This window comes from Urtica dioica, chromosome 4, assembly GCF_054948205.1.
Source record: "Urtica dioica subsp. dioica isolate 48M chromosome 4, U.dioica_male_clone48M_v1_H2, whole genome shotgun sequence".
NCBI classification, from domain to species: Eukaryota; Viridiplantae; Streptophyta; class Magnoliopsida; order Rosales; family Urticaceae; genus Urtica; species Urtica dioica.
Window position 1 is genome coordinate 2,871,190 of NC_142759.1, and position 17,182 is coordinate 2,888,371.

The 17,182-nt window shown below is 34.4% G+C and overlaps 3 protein-coding genes across 3 annotated transcripts; 2 read left to right on the forward strand and 1 right to left on the reverse strand.

Annotated features, from left to right (window-relative positions):
* Positions 1-527: 527 nt before the first annotated feature.
* On the forward strand, positions 528-1,793 carry LOC149399279 (uncharacterized). The gene has a single exon (XM_089613867.1). The coding sequence runs from the start codon at positions 637-639 to the stop codon at positions 1,618-1,620; it is 984 nt and encodes a 327-aa protein (XP_089469993.1). The 5' UTR covers positions 528-636; the 3' UTR covers positions 1,621-1,793.
* Positions 1,794-3,597: 1,804 nt separating this feature from the next.
* Positions 3,598-6,647, forward strand: LOC149399280 (ras-related protein RABC1-like). The gene is made up of 6 exons (XM_089613240.1): positions 3,598-3,989; positions 4,075-4,143; positions 4,559-4,624; positions 5,291-5,412; positions 5,750-5,878; positions 6,282-6,647. The coding sequence occupies exons 1-6, from the start codon at positions 3,860-3,862 to the stop codon at positions 6,387-6,389; spliced, it is 624 nt and encodes a 207-aa protein (XP_089469366.1). The 5' UTR covers positions 3,598-3,859; the 3' UTR covers positions 6,390-6,647.
* A 7,187-nt stretch (positions 6,648-13,834) lies between these two features.
* Positions 13,835-15,242, reverse strand: LOC149399281 (U-box domain-containing protein 26-like). The gene is made up of 2 exons (XM_089612926.1): positions 14,797-15,242; positions 13,835-14,604 (listed from the first exon to the last, which is right to left on the reverse strand). Exons 1-2 carry the CDS (start codon positions 15,169-15,171, stop codon positions 14,020-14,022), a joined length of 960 nt encoding a protein of 319 aa, XP_089469052.1. The 5' UTR covers positions 15,172-15,242; the 3' UTR covers positions 13,835-14,019.
* Positions 15,243-17,182: the final 1,940 nt, after the last annotated feature.

Consider the following 17,182-nt stretch of genomic DNA (forward strand, 5'->3'; position numbering starts at 1 on the left):
TATTACATAAGTGTTGATATCGGCTGATGGTCAGCATTATTGTTTTTATAATCTGCCTTAACTTTCTATGGATGGACTATGGAGAGCCCAGTCCAACGCAGCTATGATTGTTGATTGTTTCGTAGGAAAGTCAGTCAATTGTTTGTGACTCATAGTTGCCAATTCATGCTTCGTCATTCATCATTTCTAAGTCAAATTTACTTAAATAAACATACCTGCTATAATTAATTTAAAACTACCCCACTTTCCAATACTTGTTCAAATTACGGCATCATTTAGTTTTTTGTGCAAAAAAATAAATGCATGTTTTCTGTCCATTCAAAGACCAATTTAAAAAAAAAAAAAAAAAAAAATTAAAGTGTGTTTGCGTGGTAGTGTGTCAATGACAATTAAAAATAATTGTGTTTGCAACAATTTTTTTGTCTTTTGCAGGAAATGTATCTGCAATAACGTTATCCGCGTTATCTGCCATTTAAGACCAAAGGGCATTTCCGTCAACTACGCGGCAAAAGAAAGAACGTCATGTATATATATCTTGTGTATCTATTCTATTCTATAGAATCAAATCTAAGAACTAAAAAACAAAGGGTAAAATTCGTCTATCTCTCAATCTCAACCTCAAGAAAAGAAGCAGCCATGGACAGAGAACAACACGAGCTTCAATTTCTAGGGTTTTTCGGAACCATAAAACAGAGCTTCAAGATCATCTTCTCTCGAGCCAAAATCTTCTCGAGAATCTCCCTAGCTGTGATCCTCCCACTCTCAATCCTCTACCTCGCTCAAAACCAGATCTCCAACCTCATCTTCCCCAGCGCCAACACCGCCGATACCGGTCTCGGCTACGGCTACGGAAGTCGCCGCCGAACCGCCGGATACTGGATCTTCACAGTCCTCTACTTCATTATCCTCCTCCTCCTCTCGCTGATCGCCACCTCTTCCGTGGTCTTCACCGTCGCCTCTCTCTTCGCCGCCAGGCCGACCTCCACCGCCGCCGCGCTCCGAGCCGCGCCGAAAGCTTGGTGCCGACTCGCCGTCACCTTCATTTGGGGATTCATCGCCATCGTGGTTTACAGCGTCATCGGCGCAGTCATAATCACTCTCTCCGTAGTCGTAATCGGAACCTCCGCCGCAGGAATCGCGGTGCTAGTCGTTTTAGTCATACTCTACCTCGCCGGATTAGTCTACCTCCTCGCCGTTTGGGACCTCGCCTTCGTCATCTCCGTTCTCGAACCGACGTACGGCCTCTCCGCGGTGAAGAGAGGCTTCAGACTGATCAAAGGTAAGATTCTGGTCTCCGGTGGACTCGTGTTCATTTTCAGTATTCTATTCGGCGGAGTGGAGTTTCTGTTCTTGATCTTCGTCGACGCCGAAGTCGGCGTAGGAATCGGGGTTAAGATTCCGGTGGCGATCTTGTCGTGTATTCTTTTCACGGCGTTAATTTTGATCGGACTTGTGGCTGGGACGGTGATTTACTTCGTCTGCAAATCGTACCACCACGAAAATATCGACATGTCATTGCTCTCTGATCATCTTCAGGGGTATCTTGGGAATTACGTCGTCCTCGATAAGTCCTATGCTAATAATAATAATAATAATGTGCAACTCAGTCAAAATGTTTAGTTTAATTTTCTTTTATATTTGTTAACAACTGTGTATTTTTTTTTTCGCTTTTAGTTAATTTGTTGTGTATTTATTTCTCTGCAATATGGATGTTTGTTTATGTTATTCTTTTTCCCTTTTTGGATTAAAATGTTAAATATATTATAAATTGATCATATTCCGGGCTGTGAAAATGCTTAAATACTTCTTTTATAAGACTCGATTGTTACTGTCTAATTTTTTGCGTATAGATATTTATGCTTTATTTTTAATGCAACATGGATGTTATACTTTAGTTTATGCACAAAAGTTTATTTTATTATTTTCCCTTTTTGAACTAGAATTATTATAGATTATAATCGTTTTACGAGCTGTGAAATCTAATCCCATCTAGTAATTTTTGCCTGAATCTGTAAAAAAAAAAAAAAAGATCCTAAAAATTGGGATCAGGATGTTTATTTAGTTACTTTTATAAAACACTCGAGTCAATTTCGCCGATCGGAGTGCTTCTCTGTATGAAATTTATTTAATTTTTATTTCTTGTGATTTTTTTTTTCAATATGAATTATGTTTATACTTGAAATTTTATTTTATTCTTTTCTCCTTTCTGTTTATTACGGAGGTGAAATCTAATTTCATCGAGTAATTGTAACTAAGGAAAAAGAATATTAGGAGTAAGTCATCAAGCGTGTGATAGTTGCCAATTCATGCCGCGCCACTTGTCATTTCCAAGTCAATTTGACTTGAGAACTGCGATTGGATTAATTGGCAACAAACCAAATAAAGGATATATGAATAAACAACTCTCTTTTTTTTATGTACTTTTTTTTTCTTATAATGTTTTAATGTACTTGAGAACTGCAATTGGATTAATTGGCAACAAACCAAATAAAGGATATATGAATAAGCACACACTTTTTTTTTGCTGTTTTTTATGTACTTTTTTTTCTAATAATGTTTTAATGTACTTGTGTGAGTTTTGTTCAACTGGAAAATTGAAAACTTTTTTTTTAAGAATAAATGAAATATTTTTCATTCGTGTAAGTTTGATGAACAGCTATATTAAAATACAAATAAGAGTTAAGTGATAAACACGCCAAAAAGGATGGCATTAATAATCAATAAATTTGATTAATAATTTTTTTTTATGGTTTTGTTTTAACGAGTTTGGATATCTTAAGAAGGAGCTTCAATCTACACACACCTAGTTCTTTATGATATGAGTTCAAATAAAGAAAACTTACCAAAATTTATTGAAAACTTTGTAACCATCCATCAAAATATACACTGTATGCACTTCCAAACGACTTAGAAGACAGCCTTCCAATCATGTCACTTTTACTCGGCCTTCTAATTTCTTTTGGACACGTTATTCGTCGGTCAGATGGATCGAAACGAGCTCCAATCCATGACAACCCAATCTTTTGTAATATCGAGCTCAAAGAATAGAATACAACCTACCAAAATTTATTGAAACTCTTTAACCATCAATCAAAACACATTACGTTTTGATCAACAATTTATGGTCTGCAATGGTCTTCGAAAATTGCGACGATGATGATCATGAGACTCGTATATGCATGAAAATGTGGGATTTAAGTATGGGAAATCTCACATGAAAGCCCGCGCGTTTGACTTTATATATATGTGGTGTGTACTCTAGAAGGTAATCACAGTTATTTTATCTATAAAAAAAAATGAGTATTGATATTTATCAACACGCTGATATATTGACGCATGTGAGTTCCATTTAACATATTGTCCCTAGTGAATACATTAGCGGGCATATTAGCGATGTCAAAAGTGTTTGATATATATAATTATTAAAAAAAAAAAAAACTGTTAATTTCGACAATAATGCTTGCTCATAATCATTGCCCACCTTCTAAATGATAGGATGAATTAGGGTCATGACGACAAGACAAAAAATAAGGGTACCTAGCTGTTAAAAAAAGAGGTTTTTTTTTTTCAGTTCAATTTACCAATGGCATTGATGCTTATTCACATTTTGCCAGATCATTAAGCCAATAATTTATCACAAGGCTGTAATAAAGAAGTTTGTAAATCTGATAAAAAGAAAAAGAAAAAAAGGGTTAGTATATAGAAAAATCCATCAAAAGTAAAACAATTAAAAATAAAATAAACCATTTGCACCATCGTTTCCATTTCCATTACAAAACCGAGAGAAAATCGTCATCCGCGAGAAGATTCGTCAAAGGATTTAATTACATATTTTATTTTTTTGTTATTGCGAGTAAAAATGGAATCGAATCAACCGGAGTTCGATTACTTGTTCAAGCTGTTGATGATCGGCGATTCCGGTGTCGGAAAAAGCAGTCTTCTTCTCAGCTTCACCTCCGACACCTTCGAAGATCTCTCTCCCACGATCGGTAATTCTTCAATCGAGTTTTTTTTTTTTTTTTTTTGTATGAAATTTCGATTCTAGGTTATTAATTTTGTATGCTATTTCAATAGGTGTTGATTTCAAGGTCAAGTATGTGAACGTTGGAGGCAAAAAACTCAAGCTTGCAATTTGGGACACTGGTAATTATAAGTCGTATGTATATCACAAATGAATTCGATTTATGCTCTAAGGCTTTACTGATTACAGATCAATAGTGGTGTTTATGTAAATCATTGCTCCAAATCTGTGATCTGAAATAATGGCCCTTTTTTTTCCATTGCAAAGTTTAGTGTATACTTAATTGTGATCAGCTTAACTTGTAGTTTCATTGACTCCATTGTTATAGCTCGGCGTATTCAATATAGTCCTTACTCTCAATCCATGAAGCGTGACTCTACTCTAAGCACAACATTTTACTCTAATAATAAGTCAAATTATTTAGTTCCCACATGAAGATTTACTCGATTCGTCTGTAAATCTTTGATTTTGGTCTTTTCATCCCTTTGTCCTTAATTTCTTTCGAATTTGATTTGTGGTATGTGTTTGAAATCGCAGCCGGCCAGGAGCGATTTAGAACATTAACCAGTTCGTATTACAGAGGTGCACAGGGAATCATTATGGGTAAGTATCCAATATCCGATTAGATTTGGTTATTATTTTTCCACGATTTTTAATTTAATCATTTCTTAGCTTTTAGTGTTGCAAAAGCAAAAATTACTAGAGCAGGAAGAAGTCAAATTTTTTTAGGGTAATATTTTTTGCTGTGATCGTGGAATGTGAGGGTACATGAAATCAGAGTCAGTTAGAATGCTACTATCTATTCATTTATTATTGATTTTATGGTTGACCGAGAAAGATTGGACCCAAAAAAGCCATTTTCAGAACTGTAATTCTTATCCGAGATTTCTTAAGCTAGGTAACTTAGTTTCACAGTTTGCTCTCTCACAAAAGTCTCCAATGGAGCTGTGCTACTCGACTGAATCCTATGCTAAATCTAAATTCGAGCTTTAGTTTTTATATCTAAGAAAAACCATTCAGGGTTAGATCAAACTTATGATATCTGCTATTCTCGTATAACCATGGCTTGAATAATTACATTTCTAATTTAAAACAACCCGTTGTGCATTCAACTTGGTATGCTTCATTTACAGATCAAAATAGTCTTAGAACTATACGTCACAGATTCCAATGTTGCTCTGTGTATTAGTGTTTGGTTTCATTAGAACTCTATGTTTACTTTTCTCATTCTTTAAAATCTCATTCTTACGCTTTTTCTTTGCTTGATAGTTTATGATGTAACACGGAGAGACACATTTACAAACCTCTCTGACATATGGTCCAAGGAAATTGATCTTTACTCCACAAACCAAGACTGCATCAAAATGCTTGTTGGAAACAAAGTGGACAAGGTATTTATTTATGAGATCTTCATATCAAGGTTCTGTGATCTTTGAGAAAGTATTAAGTCAATGCAAATCATTAATAATAATAAAAAAAAAGGACGAATAAGAATTGCTCATATGCTAGCTTCCAAATTTCCATGGTTTTCTCTGTACACAATTCTTATCCCAGAAAACCCATCTTATAATACTTCAACCTAAGTGAGTTTACTATAAGGTCCCTATTAGAATTTTCTTGGCTCAGGCAATAATTCTCGTGATTACAATTCGAAGATTATTTTTAATCATATCCATGTGATTTTCAGTTTATGACTACCCGGATCATACTTTATTTTTAATTTTTTAGGAAAGCGACAGGGTTGTGACAAAGAAAGAAGGAATAAACTTTGCTAGAGAATGTGGATGCCTTTTCACAGAGTGCAGTGCTAAAACTCGGGCCAACGTACAGCAGTGCTTTGAAGAGCTTGTTCTAAAGGTAAAAAGAAAATATTCTGGCCCTCATTAAAAAGGAATTTTTTTAGTTACAAATTAATAAAACTTCACGACATTTTGTGTAATTGTCTGCTGATATGATAGCGTGTGTGATAATAATATGGTGGTGAAAACAATTTAGATATATCAAATAGCCGCGTTGGATAATACATCATTAGCAAACTAGCCACTTGAATGTGTTGATTTCACATTCAAGTTTGAGTGTTCGTAAGTGGGGTGTGTGTGTGTGTGTGTTTTTTTTTTTTTTTTTTTTTTTAAATGAGCATTGGCAAATCTTTTTAGCTGAGTTTGGCTTGTTTTCTAATAACAATTGTCAAACCTTAGATATTTGCAAAATCTTATGATTCAAATGTCTAAATCGCTAGAGTGCCCAAAAAAATGTGCAGATTTTGGATACCCCAAGCCTCTTAGCTGAGGGTTCACGAGGGATTAGAAAGAATATTTTCAAAGAAAGACCGCCACAATCCGATGCATCAACAAGTGGTTGTTGCTGAAGCGAATCATCTCGCCTCGTCTCAGCATTTTGGATATCTAACTCAATTGGTTTTGGTTCATTCACAAATTGGTGAAGAATTTTTTTCTTGATTGCTTGATTAAATTAAATTTCTCACGAACTGCAAAATTACTTGTAAAAATTGTTTGGCATTGTATGTAAAAATCAGATAACTTTAAGCCCTACAAACAATTAAATTTAAAACTATTGAAACGACTTTGTATTAAATTCGTATAAGTCTCTAGAGACATATTAGTTCCGTCTTCATATTTTTCACCTCTACTTTATGCTCTAGTACTCTTTATACAGAGCCGATTTCCTTTCATCTAACTTCTCTATTAAAATTGGGAAAAACTGGTATATTAGAAATAAAAATGAAGCATGTTCAGAATTTGTTTTTGGAATAATTAATCAATGATAGTTAATAATTTGACATGGTTTGCCCAGGATAACCATGAGAAGTAAAGTATATTTAAATTATAATACCAACACGTTTCTTGTTTATTATACTTTTTTTCTCCTGAGTGGAAAACATTTGGTCTTATGGTTACATTTTTCTTCTCTTCGTATTCAATGTTTGCATCTACTATCTTTAAACTTGTGCTATGACTAAGAAGGCGCTTTTTACTAGGGTGTTCTCAAAAACCTACATATTCAATTTTCTTTTTCGGTTTTTTGGTCCGGTCTAACATGTCCAAGATCTTGAAATAAAGGAAAAACATGTATGAGGTGCTTTGAGAAAACATTGGAGAATCTTTTAGTCGTCCCAATGGACGTTTTCATAAGTTATGCCTTGAAAACTCTTTCGTTATGACCGAACTGTCCGTGTTTGCAAGGTAACCTTAGATTGCTTGAAGATGGCATGGGCAGTTGGGACAGGCTTACGGGCAAAACAAGTTTCGGTTTTCCACGGCTCCCATGAGTTTCCCGGTTTTTTTTTTTGTTTTTTTTTTTTTTATTTTTTTTATTTATTTATTTTTTAATTGAGCTTACGTATGAGTGTTTTGGAGGCAAAAGAAGAGAGACTGTAATTTCTTCAAATAAGTTTCACTTGAGAAATGTCTAAAAGATTCAAAACTGTGTTTAGGGATGTATTTTACAGAGTAGCAAAACTCATAGTTGATTTAAGATAAATAATAAATAAAGGAGATGATTATGAAAGCATTCAAAACACGGGTATGGATTGACTAAAATTTTCCCTTTTGTTTCAACTAAAGCTGAAAATTCGGTCAAAAATAAAATTTTGTATTTAAATTTTAATCGAAATTAATCGGTTAAAATTAACCGAATAAAAAACAATTAACCGAGGTTAATTGAAAATAATAATAGTTGGTTATTAACAATTAACCATAGTTGTTCACTTTTCTGAATATGCGCTACATAGTTGTAGGCTTGTAGCTGTCACTGTGAACGTATGACTTCTAGGTCGTACTTTGTAGGCTGCTCAGTAGTTTTTTTCTGAATAAAGTTACACACTTTAATTTTGTACCGTTTAAACTTTAAATTATACAATATAGTGTTTAAAAAAAATAAAGTCTAATACTACAATGTAGCCGTTATACACACACGGTTATACAATGTACCACACACACACACACACTAAACCACACACTCATTCATCTATAAATACTTACATTCACTCAATTATTACCCACTTCACCACTTCACACAAAATATAAAAAAATGTCTTACCATTCCGATTCCGAAAGTCAACCACCCGATGATATTGATATCAATGCCCCTATATTCCAAAACCCATTAGCTTTCATGGATACAATTGAAGAAATCAATGCAACCATGCATAATTTACCTCAAGAAGTCAATACCCAAGTTCAAGAAATGGCACAAAGAGTATTTCAACGTAGTCATTCTCGAAGGGCGAGGACACAATTGTTTCCACCAATCCCTACTCCCGTATCACAACCAAACCCGACGCCGGAATCACATCATTCTCGTCGACAACAACCGCCTCAACAATAAAATTACGAACAACCCACACCACCATCTTCAACGGGGTCTCATCAACTCGACATCACTGCTCCAACGAGCTCTCGGCGTAAAAAGAGCAAAACTAGTGGGAGTCAACGATCGGATGTTTGGGAAGTCTTTGACAAGATCGTCACGACGTACCCCGACGGTTCAACATATGTTCATCAAGTGAAGTGCAAAATTTGTAGTCATATCCTTACATACTCCGGCGGAGGCACGTCGTCACTACGCTATCATATAAGCTCACATGAGAAGCGTGGAGAGTCAATCGATCAAGTAAGTACAATTTCATATGATGAAGTTAAAGGTAGACGAGCTATAGCTAAATTTATTGCATCTACCGATCAACCATTAGGGATAGGTTCCAACCCTCACTTTGTGCAAATGGTTAGAGAAGGTTTTAATGCTAATTACAAACCCGTGTCTCGTCCTACGACTACTTTGGATTTGATGAATTTATATGAGCATGATACCAAAATTTATATGGCAACATTAGGTAGTATGCCCGAAAACAACATTGCATGCACTAGCGATATATGGAACTCGTCTAACAAAAATGATTATTTGAGTGTTGTCATTCATTACGTGGATAGAGATTGGTATTTGCATAAAAAAAAATTATAGGATTTGAGCACATATGAACATGCGCCATACCGGAAAAAATATTAGTGATCGCATCCACGAGGTATTAGAAGAGTGGGCTCTTGTGAACCGCATTGTTGCTATTACGATGGACAATGCCTCGGCCAACACCACGGCAATAACGGAGTTGAGAGAGCATCTTGGGAACCATGCTGGAGGAGTAATTCTCCACCAAAAATGTGCGACCCACATTATCAACTTGATGGTACAAGCCGGCCTCACACTTCTAAAGCCGCACATTTCACGTATTCGAGAAGCCGTGGCGGAAATGAACACCCCAAACACACGATGTGACCGTTGGAAGGCGTACTGTAGAGGTTATGGTGTTGAACCACGCATCATTGCGCAAGTCCATTAACATACTAAAAAAAGGAATTAAAGTCCATTAACTGCTATCCAATCCGTGAATTGCATTGCCCAACCAATTATGTTTTGGGAACCAATTAAGTTGCACTGGTTACTAAATATTCCATTGCTCAACCATTTCGTGAATTGCAATTGACTGCACTATTTACAATTTCGGTTAAAACGATTAATTGCAATTAATTGTACTATTTACAATTTCGGTTAACAATTAATTTTAACCGTATATTTCAGTTAATGGTTAATTGAAGTTAACCGAAAATTCAGCTTTAGTTTCAACTTTCAATAAAGAACTTGAATAAAGTCTCATGCGGATGCAATTTTTTGTTTTTGTTTTTTTAGAATTTGACACATTCACTAGTTTTTTTATAACTCGTTTCTCATTTTCAATCAAAATACTAATTTGGACAATTCTATTAGTGAATCTAATATACAAATACTTTATTTTCCCTCACAAGCATATATTTCTAAAAAAACTCCAATATTTTTAATACAACTATATTTTCAAAAAAATGGAAAAGATTCTTCAAGAGCTAACCCTGCACTAACTCTTCGATATATTTTATATTGCCGTAACTATAACGGTCCTAAGGTACCGAAATTCCTTGTCGGTTCGAGAAATAAAAATAAGAGGATCGAACCATTTCTTCTGACTCTTTTTCATTTACCTTTTTCTTTCTTTCTCTCGTTTCTCCTTCTCTCTCTATCTGAATAGGTCTTTCTCTCATCCTCAACAAAATCAAAAAAGAATTCACCACCAACCCAACAAAAATGGCCCCAAAATCAAAACACTAGCCCACTCTGACATATTGCCGTTCCCGCGGGACCCAATTTCCCATATGATTGGTACTGTATGGGAAATGAAAAAAAAAATCATATTATGAAATATCGCACCGGGACTTTTATCCCTGAACCATCCGGAAAATGGGACGGAATTGGGATCCCTGATTAACATTATTTAGTACCATATTTTTTAAATTGTATTTTTTTTATTAAAATATATGAATTTTTTTAAAATGCATTGATGATTAAAATAAAAAATGTAAAAAATAAATGTGGGAATCCCGGAATCGCGAAATATGGTACTGGGAATTCTCGGTACCGTGAAAAATGGTTCCGAGATTTCCCAATACCATTTTTTACGGTCCCGGAAGTCCAATTTCCCGTAAAATATGAGACGGAGGGTTCCATACATATGGGAAGCTTTATAAATCGGCACCCACGCAGCTCATCTCCTCTCCACTGTCGTCGTGTTCTCGTTCTTCGCCACCGCTTCCGTCAACCGATCACTCTTCCCCGACGGTGTTGCCGACGAAGTGACGCCAATACACGTTGGCGACATGATTCCAGAGGATCACGCGCCGTCAGGGTGCTCGATCGAAGCCGTAAAGTTGTCTTTTGAATCGGAGCCGGGAAATTTTGCCGAGACTTTGGCTGCGGGGGAGAGTAAGATCGAGGGTAATGCTTCGTGCGTGGTCTCCGACGCATTTTCATGGTTCGCCGGTGATCTCGCTGCTGAGAGTTGAGTCATGTGGGTCGCGATCTGGGCCGCGGCTCCGAGATTGCTTCTGATTGCAATCATGGGACTACTGTCGATATCCAAACCGAGGTAAATTATTCTATAATGGGCATGGCTGATAGCAATCGCGTCATTTTGTTTATGATAAAAAAAAATTGTTTTGTAAAGCTTGTGAATTCCGCACAAGTACCCTTATAGGGCTATTAATTTCGTCGTAATGAGGGTGAAGACTGTAATCTCTATGGCTAATATATTTAACATCTTTTCTAATCTCTTTTGGTCTTTTTTATTTGTATGTGTGAAGGGAGTCGTTGGGCCAAGTCTTCATTTTCTGGAAAGATTTCTTTTCTAATCCTAGTATGGTGGACGATGGTGATAAAAAAAAAGGAGATAATTGATCCATTGTAATGAAAGACCCGAATAACATATCGATATATAAATGTGTATAAATGATCAATTAATTGATTTACTAAAAACTAATCAACTAGACAAAAGAAGAGAATCAATTGATGGTTGAACAGTTTACGCAAGCCTACATGTTAACAAGTTGTGTTATTTGTTGACGTTATGTCAACATATTATGTCATTTGTTGACATCTATGTCAACAAATTAACTAACTTTTCAGTGATGTCATTTATTGATATCTACGTCAACAAATCAATAAAATTTTCAGTGTTGTCAATTGTTGACATATGTCAACAAATCGTCAAACTAGCCCAAATTAATAAATAAAAAAACCAGATTTCTTGAAAAAAAAATTAGAAAAAAGAAAAAGTAAAGAAAAAAAAGAGAGGATGAAAATGGATAAAAATATTTTCTCTCATATTTTTACTAATAGAATTGTCCAAATTAGTGTTTTAGTGAAAAATGATAAATAAGTTATCGAATAATAGTAAATGTGTCAATTTCTCCTCTTTTTTTTTTCTCAGCTTGGACTTTTGTGTTCTTAGTCCATGTTGCAATATACCCAATATCACCAAGAATTGTAGTTTTATAGTGCAACATTTAAAAAATAGCGATTGTTTAATTTTTATATTGTTACATTGTAAATTGTTATTTGAGATTATATTCATAATGAAGTTGTAAACAGTGAACAAAGTTAAATAAAATACAAAACGTGTAAATAAAAAATTATTACAACTTAAATATTACTTTTTCGCGGTAAATTTTTAGACACGCTAGTGTTCATTGTTCATGTAATTAGTAAAACAAAATATTATCGCATGGGATTTCCATCATATATAGCAGTGATATGGCCTTAAAGAACCTCCTAATTTATTCTCTTTCATTTTATTCAGATAATTTTCCAATGAAAAAATAACAGGGAAATTTCACATATACCGCATTTGAAGATTATAATTCCATGAATCTACAAATATTTCATAAATGTATTTTTTTTTTTTAATTTTCAGAACTGTAAATAACTAAGTGAGCATTAAATATTTTATAACTTGAAATATCAACAAAAAAAATATTTGTAAAAAGTATTTGTACAGCTTGAAAAACACTATTTTCGTGATAAAAAAGTTTAAACACATTGTTATTTACTGTGATAAGTTTTAAAAACACACAATTACATGCAATTTTCACAATTTAAAAGCACAGTATGTTTATATATTTTTAAACGGAAATTTCAATATCTGAGCCGGGTATCAATTAAAGGGGAAAAAAATAGTGCCCGAGAAAAATATATAATAAAATCCCTAATTTTAAATTAGCCACAAAAATAAATTATTATTTTTTTAATTCAAAAATAAATTATTGAGTACTATCTATCCCTCTCGAAAAGTATTTTTCGATTATAATATATATATATATATATATATGTATGTATATTCCAATAAACATTGTCAAATTTTGACCTTCTAGGCACCTAAAGTATAAATGCGAAATTTGGGTAGAGTAGCACATAGTGACATGTGATTGTGAAATGAGATGCCAAATTCTAACTTATTTCATCTTCTTTTTCCTTACATTCTTTTCCCATATTCGGTGGCAGAAAACATGGACCTACCAGTTCAGTATTTGCCTACTTTCCTGTCTGAAACTGTAATTACCCACACATAAAATATAAAAAATAAAAATAAATAAATTGTACTGGTTGGACACTTGGACTTGGATTACAAATGTTACTTTATATGTCTCATCTTATATACCATTTCTTTTGCAGCATTACTTTATACTAAAGAAGAGTATTAGAAAATGACATTTTTTTGTCAGCAGGCCGCTATAAAGTTGAAGTAAATTTAGGTTCGTTTGTTTAATTATTAGTGATTTCTTAATCATCATAACTACGAAGTCTAAGATTGTGTGTACGCGTGCGAACTTTAGTCAGTCATGTATCATGAATATGTAGTACGGTTGTTCTGGATTAGTCAGTTAAAAATGCAATTATTTGAAATTGTCCATGTGATTCTTGTGGAGATATAAATTCCCATATCATATAATCATTGGGAATATTGATTACAGCGAAGAGAAAAACCAATATCATACCAATGCGAAAGTAATGAAAAAACATTGAGTGTTTTTCGCTTAACTGTTTCTCTAAACAAATCAAGGGAAGAAAATACATATTATTTGGTGATGGTATATAATTAGGTTATCGCCTGAAAATAAGGGTTGTGTTCAATTGGTTTTATCATTATTTAATCGTCCTTAAGCATTTCACTTTTAGAATATCCGCGACACTTTGTCTTTAACACTTTTTGCCGAAAATCTCAAATGTGCAACGCACGCGCGTAATTATTATTATTATTATATATATATATACTTTTTTTTTTTTTTTGCGTTAAATAATCGTTATATGTTGTTTTCATTCGAGTATATGCATATTTTTAGATTTGATTATAGAAATTCATGAACTGATCATTCCAACCTAGAAAATTTGAATTTAAGTCTATAAGTATTGATGGGAGTTGAGAAAAAGGCGATGAGTCTCAAATATTCAAAACTCATAAAAATATACCAAGTTCATAAGCTAAAAGTACAATAAAGTCCAAAATTTTCATTTTGTCATACATAAAACACGTATATTTTCATAAACAATGTTCTTACACTATTTACGACTAATATTGTGCTAAATATATCGTTATTTCTTAACACACAATCAATAGGATACTAACCATAATTATTAGATCTAAGAAGCTTGAGCAACATTCTTGCCTTGGTTTTTATCTTTGCACTACATTGGCTCTGAAGAAGCAACACCAATTGACTCAAAACCCCGGCCTCGACGGCCTCTTCCCGGGCCCGCCAAGACCCGCCACAAACCGCCGCCAGAGATCCGACCGCTCCTTCGCTTCCTTCGTGGCCGCCCGGAACCTCGAAAACCCTCTTAACCAAAACCCTGATTCCACTAGGGTTTTTAATCACCGAATCTCTCGCGCTCGCGTGCCCTATTAAGAGCCTCTCGAGAAGTGCCAAAGCCAACGACGACGAGGCCCTCGACAAATGCGATATTAGGGCATCGACGACGCCTAATAATTCTTCGACAATTCGTTTTTGGTTGCTTGTGCCACAAGAAATCCACCACAAGGCCTCGACCGCTGCGTCTGAAGCCTCCCCGGAAGTAAGGCCGACGAGGAGAGAGATCTCGCGCAAGAGTTTCATCGGATAATGCTCTTTGTTATCGCTCTTATTATAGGACTTCGAAACGATCGCGATAATTCGACAAAGACATGCCTTGATCCCTAAGCTACCGCGCTTGAACAAAGACAAGATCAATGAATCTTCTTCATCGAGAAAACGAGCAAAAATAGACTCATCCGACTCCGAGAAAGGGAGGAGTTTCACAACACAAGCCAATGCTTGTTCAATGAACTCGGTTTCGAATTTACGATCTTGTGCTTCAAAAAATATGAGATCTAGAAGCAAAGGTAAGAACCCTAACCGTACCATCGCCGCGGCCGAATCCGAATCTTCTGTCAAAACCCTAAGACTCTCGAGGCACTGGAGCCGGGTGGTTTCTTGGGACTCAAGGCATCGTTTGAGGGCGTGCAAGGGCTGATCGTGATGATTGGGGTTGGGCGTTTGGAGCCATCGGTGGATTAGGGCTCGGAGAGTGTGGTTCGGGACGAGCGTTGGTGGGTCGTTTAGAGTTTGCATTGTGACCGGACACGTCAGATTTCCGGAGCTTATCCACTTCTCTATGCTTGACCGGTCATAGGTTTGGCCTGTGCTCAGACTCACCGGGTCTCTCAGTAAATCCAAGCTGATGGGACATCTAAACAAATCTGGTATTGTCGTTTCATCTTCTCCATGAGAAAACATTAGAGAGAGAGAGAGAGAAGCATAAAGAGATTCGAAGAGGAGAGGCTAAAAATATATGTATGGCCTTATCTAATAATAGAAAGTGACTACTATATACATTATATATATATAATAAATTAATAATATCTTGGTCTCCTTCGTGTATTAATAATCCAGTCAAAGTGACCCCACCATATAGTGATACAGGGAGAGAAAAAGAAAAATAATGCTTGTTGATGATGTCTTTGAAAGTTTGAATATACCAAACACATTATTTGAAACGACGAAACAAAAATAATGAGAGTCACACTCACAATTCTCTTCTTCAGTAATACTATTATTTATAACAATGTATATAGTCTTGGCATTGCATGCTTGGCGTACTAATCATAACAATGCATGCTTGGTATTTTACGTAAAATACTAAAATTTCTGAGATAAGTATATTCTTGAATTATAATATTTTTATTGGATTAAAAAAAATCATTGATTTATAATTGTAGAATAATGTCGTCTATTGACGTCAATAATCTTTAATGCACTTTTGTTTCCAAAATAATGTATATTTTGATAAAGTAGTGGTTGAAAGTGGGAATATTTTTTTTCTTCAAAATTCGTTTTTAATTGAAAAAAATACTATTTAGAATCCAAATGATGTAATTTATTTCCTCACAGCCACAGGTTGCTTAAAAAAAGTTTGCTTCGTAAGAAAAACTTTAATAAACAGGTCACCCGATAGATACGCATTTATTTTATTCGTGATTAATCTTATTTCTAAAACTATGAGAAATATAGAAATAATGGCAATAAATATTAAATGCCGTGAAAGATGTAAATAGCCCAAACATAACTATATATTGACTAGACTTTCCTATTTCTTCTATTTTTCTTTGTCAAGTACAATAGGCATTAATAATCCTGATGCAAAACAAATTGACATTAATCATAGCACATGCACGTGCAGTGTATTTGATATAACCTATCCTGGGTATACTATTTTCAAGATATTAATACATCTACATCTTCTATTATTATTATTATTATTGGACCTAGTTTTGAGCTGAAATTTATTTATTTATTTATTTTGAAGGGCAGTTTTGTCATTAATGAGGCTATCTAAAAAATGGTGTGAAATTACCAATTAAACTATGCTATCAAATGTTTGAGCTGAAATTTATTCTCCAAAGAATTAAGTTTAGTCATTATAGGATCTTGGTCTGATAGTCCTTATCATTTTCTCTACTCTGGTGCAATTTGCCGCAACTTTCTTAATCTTTTAATTCTTTCAAATTAAGTTTGTTTGTTGACCTTATGTTTGGTATCACATTTCAATCCTTGGTGTTAAGCACTATTGACCTTTTTTACATGCTTTCGAAAGTAATTACTACAACAAGGTTATAATAACATTGAACAGTTACGCTTGACTAAGCCGAAAATAAACAATAATAACGAAGAAGTAGAAAAAAAGACAAACCAACATTAGAAAGATTTAGGTCCACATGTGTGTATTTATTTAATTGCCGAAAGAGACAAATCATATTATCTATTATAGATTAGTTCGGCGAAAAAGAAATAGGCAACAAAAGAGAGAGACAAAATAAAAGTCACGAATGAGAATTTTGAATTAATAATAGCTTGAAGAAAATAGGGCCTTTGAACACTATCTTGTCTGCCATTTGAACGTATCAAATTCCAATAAATACGAACTAGAGAGTGATGAGTATTCTTCTACATTTTTTTGGTCAATCACGAATCATGCGTGGAATTAAAATAATAAGAATTAGAAATAAAATTTCTTTGGCTAATCGGCACACGCAATCCCTTGAATACTCATCAATTTAAGTATAGCAAAAACCAGATTGGTCAAGGATACATTAAAATTAAACCATTTATATGTAGGTCGATCTTCAGAAATTGTTTTTTTTTAAGCAAGATCCTCAGAGATTGTTGAAAGTTAATACTGAGGAGATTTTTCAATTTTCGTCATCTCTCAAACTTCGAAAGAATATATATATTTTTTTAATTGCACAAA